Source organism: Rhinoderma darwinii, chromosome 13 (genome assembly GCF_050947455.1).
Source record: "Rhinoderma darwinii isolate aRhiDar2 chromosome 13, aRhiDar2.hap1, whole genome shotgun sequence".
NCBI lineage: Eukaryota > Metazoa > Chordata > Amphibia > Anura > Rhinodermatidae > Rhinoderma > Rhinoderma darwinii.
The window spans coordinates 34267488-34278057 of record NC_134699.1 but is presented as its reverse complement, the minus strand read 5'-3'; the positions used below and the strand labels follow the sequence as shown (position 1 = coordinate 34278057).

Genomic DNA, 10570 nt, shown 5'->3' with positions numbered 1-10570 from the left:
CCTGTTAATACGCATCTCCCTGCCAAAGCCATTTAACCCTGCGAATACATCATCTAAAAACGACCTCATTGATGCCAGTTTAGCCACGTTTGGTCCGGCAGGATTCCTCAGTGTACTATGCAGGGTTCTTCTTCCTGTGTATGTATAGTGAGAACTCTGTATGCCAAGGTCATTTAACCCTTTCAAAACACCACTTCCATATTCATATGGTTGAGAATAGATTTTCTACCCACTTTCATACCAGTTTAGATGCCCAGAATCACTTTAGGCCAGGCTGTTTTCTGCTAAATTCTATGCAGGGTTCTCTTACCTATGTACTTTAAGAAATTTCAAGTTCAATTAACTCTTTAAAAACACCAGTTACTTAGTTAAATAGCTAAAATAACTTCTGACCATGTTGATGCCCGCTTTCTCACACAGAAGCAATGTGGGCCAGGCTGCATTCAGCTGAATTCTATGAGGGCGTCAGCAATAAATCAGCGCACAAAGCCTCTTACCAGCGATTACAATCTCTCTGCCCGCTCTGATGCCGGTTTTCACACTTTTAGAAGCACTTTGGATTCAGCTGAACTCTTTGCAGCAGTCGTCCAATTTAATATTGGAAGTGCAAGAATATTGGTCTAAAAATAGAAATCCGTTGAAAATAGTTGTCATGCCGAGATGAGTGCCCATTTTATGCCCAATGAAAGTGTGTGCTAAGTTGTTAACATTTTTGTTTACTTCTCATCATCAACTTTTTTATTCTCTTCACTCTGAGAATTTCCAATTCGTTTTTATGTGAATAAGAAACAGCGAATAAGAAAGCAACTTCAAGTCTTAGGAGGAAACTGAAGAAATCTACTCCAGCATTGTCAGTGGGTGTGGGTGGCAGTATTTGGGTATGGGAGGATACAGGGCGGATCCAGCATGTGTAACACCAGCTTAGGGAGGTCTTCCTTCTGTCCCCCCTCCCTCTCCCTTCCAACCCGGAGAGGTTTCCCTCCTGCTTCTCTTCTTCTAGCAGTCCTCTCTGGGCATAGTGACCATGGCTTCCCCTGCCAGGGCTCACAGGAGTGGGCTACTGGAGCTCAGGAGTCCTGGGGAACGCTGGCTCAGGATACTTCTTTTGCTTGGGGAAGAGACTTTGAGCTTCACTCCAGAGCCAGAGCCTGGGGCCCCAGAGGAGAGCGCAGTCAATGGGGGCGAATCCACAGGGGGGGTCCCGGAGTCAATTATCAACCTGCGCAGGACAGTGAGGGTGGTCAAGCAGGACGCGGGGGGATTGGGCGTCAGCATTAAGGGTAAGTGCGGACTGTCACTTGCATGCATGGACTGTACTTATGAACTGTCTATATAGATGTAACCAAGCCTTGATCTCATTACTAAGTGATTACGGTGAAATGTCACATAAATAAGGTGCAATAAATGTGCGTTCAGATGAAGCAATATACAAAATAATCCAAAATATACAAAACAATCCAAAATATACAAAACAATCCAAAATATAAAAAAACAATCCAAAATATACAAAACAATGTACGTAGCAATCCGATCGAACATGATTATTCATACTGGCATAATTGCTATATGTGAGGGGATAGCAGAGAAGACCTTGATATGGGGTATATGGGGGCTATTTTCCTGCCATGGAAACCATTTCCATTGTTAATATATGTAGTTCATATTCTAAATAGATATTTATGTGAGTCAAGACACAGCTCAGACGATTGTCTCAATAATGAACACCAGTCCGATGGAACCGAAATCTGCAATCTTACAGCCAGCTATAGTAATATGACAGCTAGCGTTCCAAGAGATCCAAACTTTTATTAGATTTAAACTGAACTTCAGAGCATAGACGTTTTATGGAAGTGAGCACGCTGACTCCCACGCACTCTCACACTGGACTAAAGCCGGTCATAGACGTGCACAGCACTGGGGAATATGTTGGATTCGCTATGAAATTCTGCCATCTGTAATCAGAGCTAATAACAGGCGTGAATTCTTGTCATTGGGCCATTTACTTCCGATAAGATCACAGACAATAAATTGAAATTGTAAACAAATCTTATTCCAGTAATCTATGTGACAATCTGATGAGCGAATCTGAGAAAATTCACTTTGTTGGTGTTTGAGACACTAAATTTGAAACTATGGAGATGAATGGCACATGCTCGTCCAGCTCCCTGGCCGAGAACGACAATACGGGGACACTTGTTCTGGTGAGGATAGGCCAGAGACAGGACCCCCATCTGATTACCTTTTCATAAAAGTCAAAATAGTTGTCGCCGGACCGTCCCTTTAACCTTTTGCAGTAAACCACACTGATATTGTCCATCAAAGTACACAGTGAATTGTCCGTCTGACACCTATGGTGGGTGAAATACGCTCTTTCCCGATTGCCCTGTGTAAACGTCAGAGATCAGCCAACTAACGGCAATGGTTGCTTGTTGGCAGGGGACGTGATCTTGGCAAGATAAAAAATGAATAGGAAAAAACGTCATATTAACGATTGTTCATCCTTATACATTCCAACCATTTAAATGTAGCTAAATGAGCTCCGATCAACCGCTGTCTCATAGTTACATAGTTGATAAGGTTGAACAGATACACAGGTCCATCAAGTCCAACCTATAATCCAACTGTGTTGATCCAGAGGAAAGCAAAAAACCCCCATGAGTTGGATGCCAATTGCCACATTAGGGGAAAAATGTTTAACCGACTTTAATTATTGCAATAAGAATAAATCCCGGGATCAACGTCCCATCTCCAGAATCTAGTACTCATAACCTGTAATATTATATTTTCAAGAACGGCATCAAGGCCCTTCTTGAACTTGTTCAATGAATCAACCATCACAAAATCTTATGGCAGCGAGCTCCTCACTCTCATACCCTCGCCATGTCGGTGGCACAACTGGCACAGCTGAGGTTCGGATCCCTTCATTTTTTACAAGACAAGGGAAGGATTATATAATCATAAGGTTATTTTTCCATAGTGATCATAGCCTCTTGATAGCTCAACGTTCTTATCAGTCGTCTTATCAGAGTAAAATATTGCAGCATGTATGCCCAGCTAATAGAGCAGAATATTCTGCCGGGGCGTTTCCTATAAATAAAGGCAGAAAGTAGAACATTAGGAGCACATTCCTGCACTGTGAGAAGCCGTCCAGTCACTATCACAAGGCTGCTGTTTATCAGGCCTCCCAGGGGGAAGGGTGGAGAAGGGGGCATGTTTCTTGATAAATCTGATGCTGTTTTTGGAGTGGAGGGGGTGATCTAAACTTTGATAGGCAACCACGGCAATTACAGTACATGCTTGGCTCAGGCACTCACAAACAACTCTCAAGGTGATGGTGACAGAATGACAAGTAAGGGCATTCACTGGCAGCTGTGCCAGTCACTATCACAGAGTTGCCAGTTTGTGGACAATAGAGAGTCATGGCTGTGGTTACCATACATGTTAAAGTCACAGGGGACATGAGATATGGGATTTGGTCTACTCCTTTAGATCACGTAATGCTGGAGAGAAGAGCTCTGACTTTCTGGTTGGTTGGGGAACGTCCCACACTGTGATATTGGGTATATCGGGAGGTGTGGCACTTTGGTTACTAAAAAACTGGTCGCTCATCTCATGTTCCGCAACACTCCCTCCTTCCTCCTCCATTACTTGGCATGCCGTATCCTTGAGGGTACCCCTGTGATAGCATTATTCTAAGAGGCCAGCATTACGTCCTGAATACTCTAGTGTGGGGTGCTTGTCAGGAACTTAAAGTTAACACTTTCCATTCACTAGGGGACCTTCTACACCAGGAATGGTTGCTTCTTGTTGCATTACAGCTGTAGTATGAGGGTTAACTTTTATAGCAATATACTATGGCGTAATAACTTCTGCATTCATGGAAGTCTAAAAAATAATATATTGAAATGTCAAAAAAGTTGTGCTACAAGAGGATTGTGTTTACAGCTGCTACTGTATCTGGTATTGTAAATCCACATGCCCAGAATTAGCCCATGTACACCCAGGGGCATGAATAGCATTCAGGTGGTCGTATAGCAAACCTTGGCATGCCACCCCATGGAAGTCCATTTCAAACAGCCAAGCAAGAGTAATAAATTATGTTCTCAATTTGCATTACTGAAACATATTGTGTTAGTCTACGGCCAGTTGTATGGACAAGCACGCATAAACAAACTGCACACCTTGCAGTTGCCCTGTGGGCTGAATTTCAACGATATTAGATGACTAAAGCTGACCATATACAATAGATAAATGTTAGCTGCATCCCCCAACAATCTAAAGGTGGCCATACACCTTAGTAATCGGCCGACAACTCATTTGACCGACAACTATTCCTCTCAACCCACACATACACGTGGGGAGCGTGCATGTATACTCGATGGGGAAAGGGGAATAAGCCGCTGCCAGACATTTTTGGTGGTGGCTTATCTCCCATGAGAACAAAGGATCAGATATGCTGAAACCCCAACATGGTCAATCCTTTTTGTGATCGGTCAAAATATGTTTGTCAGAACTATTTTTAACAGGGGCATTCTGACTGTCCCCCGATGTCTGCTGCTGGGGAAAAAAGGATCGAACATGTTGGATTTCAAAATGTTTCTGGGAGAGGCCGCTTTAACTTAAGGGATTTAAGAGACGCCCAAGTAATTGCATACAAATACTGCATATATTATTCCTAGATTATTGTACTTGCTAACACAGGACTGGATATGGCTTTAGCAAGTGCACTAAACTCCCATCAGGTGCCGGGTCCTTGTTCTCTCTGGGTTTTAGTGGAAACCAAGGGTGTATGTACCATAGAGGCAGACCATGTGGCTGCTATGGGGTCCGTGGAGAGAACCTGTGAAGGGATTCCTCAAAAAAGTGTGGAGAATTATAGAAAGGTTAAGGGGGCAAACAAGCACCAAGACCTTCTGTTGCATATGGTTAGAGGTAAGGTGGTGATCAGTGGCGTAACTACCGCCGTAGCAGCAGTAGCGGCTGCTACGGGGCCCGCGGCATGAGGGGGCCCATGTCGCCCGCCGGCACGGGCCCCCACCATGGCCGGAGGCTCCGCTAGCTGCCGCTATGGCTGCTACAGCGGGACGCCACTGAACACTACGGCAGAACAGGGAGGTATCTCCCCGCTCTGCCATTAACTGGTTCCCGACCGCTGGCTGTATTTTTACGGCCAGCGGTCAGGGTCCTTAAAACCCGAGCCATAGACTTTCTACGGCTCGGGTTTTAACTTGCTGCCCGCGCGATCGGGCAGCTGAATGTCGGGTCTCCGGCTGTCAGTGACTGCCGGGGACCCTGAGGAGAGAATAGAAGCAGCTTTCGCTGCTTCTGTCTTCTCTGATGACTTGTACACAGCGCTGAATGCGCGCTGTGTACAGGAATAGAGACAGCAGCAGCGGCGCTGTCTCTATTCCTCCCGGTGATCATGTGACTGGTCACATGATCGCCGGGTGCCGTTAGTGGCAGGCTGCTGCTGGGTCTAGACCCAGCACAGCCCTATTAGTGACAATAGTCACTATGAGAGGGCTGATTTCCCCTGTAACTGGGGCTGCTGTGCAGCTCCAGTTACAGTGGAAAAACATGGTGTAAAAGAAAGAAAAAAAATATATAAAGTTCCCCAAAGGTCTTCTTTGACCTTTGAGGAACAGACCATAGTAATAAATAAATAATAAAGTAAAGTGCAAAAAAATGTAAATAATAAATACACATAAAATACCCACCCCCAAAAAAAACATCCCCCGCCCCACCAATCATTGACGTAACGCTAGCCCTGACCCAATTACCCTAATATAGACATGTAATATATAAAAATTTACGGTAGACAATGACGATCACAAATAAAAGGTCTATTTTAGGGTAAAACTATGTTATTACCAAAGAAAAAATAGCTGAAATGTAAAAAAGCTTATTTTTTTACTATTATTTTCAAACTTTATGAATAAAAATTCTAAAATAGCAAAAAAGGTGTGTATAAAAACGATACAAAATGAAACCTGCATTGTCTAAAATTACGTCGTTAGCCCAACAAATAAAAAAGTTATAGCCATTTAACTAACACGTGCTAAAAATGGCTAAACGGTGTCTGGTCCTGAAGGCGCAAAATAGAGCAAAAGACATGTATCCCCCCCCCCCTCTCCACAGGACATGTATCCCCTCTCCACAGGACATGTATCCCCTCTCCACAGGATATCCACAGGACATGTATCCCCTCTCCACAGGACATGTATCCCCTCTCCACAGGATATCCACAGGACATGTATCCCCTCTCCACAGGACATGTATCCCCTCTCCACAGGACATGTATCCCCTCTCCACAGGACATGTATCCCCTCTCCACAGGACATGTATCCCCTCTCCACAGGATATCCACAGGACATGTATCCCCTCTCCACAGGACATGTATCCCCTCTCCACAGGACATGTATCCCCTCTCCACAGGACATGTATCCCCTCTCCACAGGACATGTATCCCCTCTCCACAGGACATGTATCCCCTCTCCACAGGACATGTATCCCCTCTCCACAGGACATGTATCCCCTCTCCCCAGGACATGTATCCCCTCTCCACAGGACATGTATCCCCTCTCCACAGGACATGTATCCCCTCTCCACAGGACATGTATCCCCTCTCCACAGGACATGTATCCCCTCTCCACAGGATCTCCACAGGACAGGGGATACATGTGTGATCGCTGGCATTGATAGGGAGAACGTGGGACTGAAAGTCCCCTGAAGTTCTCCATCACAAACCTCGGACTTCCGGGGTCTGTGTCGGCAGCTCCGTAGAAATGAATGGAGCGCCGGTCATGCTTGTGTGCATGCGTGACCAGCGCTCCTTTCATTTTTATTGAGCTGCGCAGACGCCGGAAGTCAGAGGTTTGTCATGGAGAAGTTCAGGGGACTTTCAGTCCCCCGTTCTCCCTATCGCTGCCAGCGATCACTCATGTATCGCCTGTCCTGTGGAGATCCTGTGGAGAGGGGATACATGTATTTTGTAGGACACACTGTAGGTCGCATTTTTTTGGGAGGGGGGACGCTGTATGGCGTTCCCTACAGGGGGGGGTGGCTGTATGGCGTTCCCTACAGGGGGGGGTGGCTGTATGGCGTTCCCTACAGGGGGGGGAGCTGTATGGCGTTCCCTACAGGGGGGGGAGCTGTATGGCGTTCTCTACAGGGGGGGCTGTATGGCGTTCTCTGCAGGGGGGCTGTATGGCGTTATCTACAGGGGGGCTGTATGGCGTTATCTACAGGGGGGCTGTATGGCGTACTCTACAGGGGAATGTATGGCGCTATCTACAGAGGGGGGGGCTGTATGGATGGCGTTATCTACAGGGGGGGCTGTAAAAAAGGCACTATCTACAAGGGGGGGGGGTTGTGTGACACCCAGGGGAGGGGGGCCCCAGTCAAAAGTTTGCTATGGGGCCCAGTCTTTCCTAGTTACGCCCCTGGTGGTGATAACACAGAACCATAAGGGGACCCCATTTTATTCTTTGCTATGGGTACCCCTACCTTCTCTGTATGTATGCCCCTGGTGGAAACCTATTTATTTTACATTTCATAGAGCAAAATGCACTTGCTGCTCACTTTAAACAAGTGAATTTTAATAAATTACTTTTCACTGTCAATGTTTTGACATTAACTTAAAAGTTTTTCTTATCTAGCCAGGGCCATGTGTATAGGAGGTGCAGAGGATTTAAGTCGCATCTAGGTAACAAAAGTAAAACAAAGTCGAAAACAGAGAATTTAAAAACAAATTCCATTAAAAATCATAGGACGGTCACACTGAGTCATGCTTCCAGGCAAAAGACAAACACGTTTCTGTTGTGGTCACCACATTCACTGCTTTTTGACGGTGTTATTACACTGTGGGAGATGGTGATCATTTCGGAGAAGAGAGGGGGAGGTGGACACAACCACAATGTGATATTCTATCGTCAATGATCCATCATAGTGGAGGCTACCCAAAGTGTTTTTAATGTCACGTTTGCCCTGAGATTTCAAGCAGTAATCCCAGGCATGTTTATACCAGTTGTATTCTCCACCACTGTCAGCGTCCTTCAATCTCAGTTCAGCCTGTCAGAGAACTACTGTGCCCAAAATAGCACAAGCTTGCATGTCGAATTTAGTTGAAGTCTGTTGCTGTCCTTCTAAATGGTTCTGAGGCATGCTTCAAGAGGGCAGCCGTCCCCCCCAGGACCAAAGTATTCCCGGGTCTGTGACATCTATAAGATCACTTCAAGACGGGAAAAAGTCACCATAACGCTGGAAAGATACCAGCCGGATTTTTCTAGGCCAGATTATATATCAGTAGAGGTAAATACATATAAGAAAACAGCAAAAATATACATAATAAATGTATTAAATTAAACATATAAAACAATAAATATAATAAAAGTCACGTAAAATAATAATAAATAATTATAATACAGATTACATGTATACATAATATAAAAATGTAATAGTATATGTAAGTATGCACAACACATTATAGGTTATAAAAATATTGCCTTGCAATTGCTTATTAGGGAATCCTAATCTCCTATGGGAATGATATTTGTGCAAAATTAAAGGTGTCATTTGGAGACGTGTGGGTGACTTGTTATGACACGAGCCACTAGCCCTTTTCCCCCAGTGCGGGAGAAGATAACCGCCTGCCCCCATCTTTATATCAGGATAAGTTTTTAATCATCTTGAAACCTGACATAATGACCTCCTTCACACAGGGGTTTTGTCTATTTGTTTAGCGTTTTAAACCGCACGACAAAACACATGTAAGAAGGTCATGCGTTTTGTTCTGGTGTTTTTGGTGGCATTTTTTGTTTTAAAACATTTAAAATATGTGTTATTTTTTGAATATAGAAGCCCATGTGAGGAAAAAAACGCCATACCAGAGAATGCTGAGCTTTGAAAAAAACGCCACTGACCCCAAAGAGACTAAAATGGCACAAGCCACAACGCTGTGTATTATACTGCCCTTTGTTGCGGATTTGCAGTGCGAAGTCCATACCGTAAATCCACTACATATGTACTTGGCCTTTAAGTAACATCTGGCTGCAGCGTTTTTGACCTAAAAAAACATAATGTTCCTTGCTCTGCCATTCAGCGCCGTTCACTGACGCATGCGGCGCAATTACATAATTGCGCCACCTGCGTCATTTAAAGGCGCTGATTGACAGGGCAAGGAACTAAGTTCCTTGCCCTGCCAGCACTAGTACTTGTATCTGCGTCCTATAGACGCAGATATAATTTTAGTGCAGGAGGGTGTGGCGGCGGTTGGTTTCAGTGGAACCGTCGCCCCCTCAGATAGGCAGCAGGCCGCCGCCTGAGGCGAGAGGCTCACCTCGCCTCATGGACGGAGCGGCCCTGCCTATAAGTGACAGCCTCAGTGCCACCATAACAGTAATAGCCACAGTGCCAGCTATAGAACCACCATAACAGTGATAGCCACAGTGCCAGCAACAATGAGGCAGTTATGATGCCATTAGTGGCTCAATGATGGCAGCAGGGACCAGCAGGTACCAGAGTAAGTGATGATGTCATATCGCTAGTATGTGCTATCATTTACTGATAAATGGTGTTCGACCGCCGGGACTATCACGATCTTTAGAAGTAAGGGGCTGCAGCTGTAGCTAAGCTCTGTGGCTCCCTCACAGTATTTTCCTGCACAGCGATGTTCTTGTCCACTTATTGTGTAGGAGACAGTAACATAGCCCTATTCCCTCCACAGCGATTTATTGGGAGCGCCGCAGGGAAGGAGATTTGTTGAACAGCCCTCGATCCCTTAGTTGTGTAGATGGGTGCAGGAGCCTAGAGGTTAAACCCCAACCAATCATAATGTTATGGCGTATTCTAGCGCTACGTCATAACAGTCTATGATGGGAATACTCGTTTAAGGAGTTTACGGCCCATTTCTAAAAGAGCCCCTATCCATCTGCATAGATAGCACATATTGTATGTCTATTGTAAATTACACAGTTTCTATATATTAAAGCCAGGGAGCCCCTTTAAGTTACAAATAGATTATTCAATTACAAAGTAAGGGGGGGGGGATGTTACTGAGAGCTATGGTTGCTTCCTTTCCCCAACTCAGAAATGACCGGAATCTTTACCCAAGTTGGCCACAATAAATTATTGAATTAATATCTCATCATCTATGTATCTATTATTTACTGAGAAATTTCTGCAATTGCCATGTTAAGCTGATCTGGGGTGCTGAGCAGGGTTGAGGTGCCATAGAACGTCTGCCATGAAAATTTGCAGAATATGGTGACAATATGGCTGACACTGTTATATTGCTATGCTGATGCCTCTAATCTCTAGGACATGGTCTGTACGTAAATCTCTATAGATGTATCCGACACCCATCGACATCTTGACAACAACAAAAATTCTCCTACAAAGCTATGGACACTGAGATCAGCTGTCGGGGGCAATACGAGTTTGGTGATATTTATTAAAGCATAGAACCCCATAGAATCTTTACTTTTCTAGCAATCTAGGAAACTCAACGTTAAAGACCCTTATACATTTGTCTGGATTTAGGCCCACTTTAAGGGGTAAGACCATAGGGAAC

At 44.8% G+C, this 10570-nt stretch overlaps 1 protein-coding gene across 1 annotated transcript in view; it reads left to right on the top strand.

Moving 5' to 3' along the window:
• The first annotated feature begins 970 nt into the window (after positions 1–970).
• SNTA1 (syntrophin alpha 1) overlaps positions 971–10570 on the top strand; it is a 38655-nt gene continuing 29055 nt past the window's right edge. The window contains exon 1 of the mRNA XM_075846434.1: positions 971–1280. Within this exon, the coding sequence (XP_075702549.1) occupies positions 1025–1280 (256 nt within the window). The 5' untranslated portion in view covers positions 971–1024. The remainder of the gene's footprint in view (positions 1281–10570) is intronic.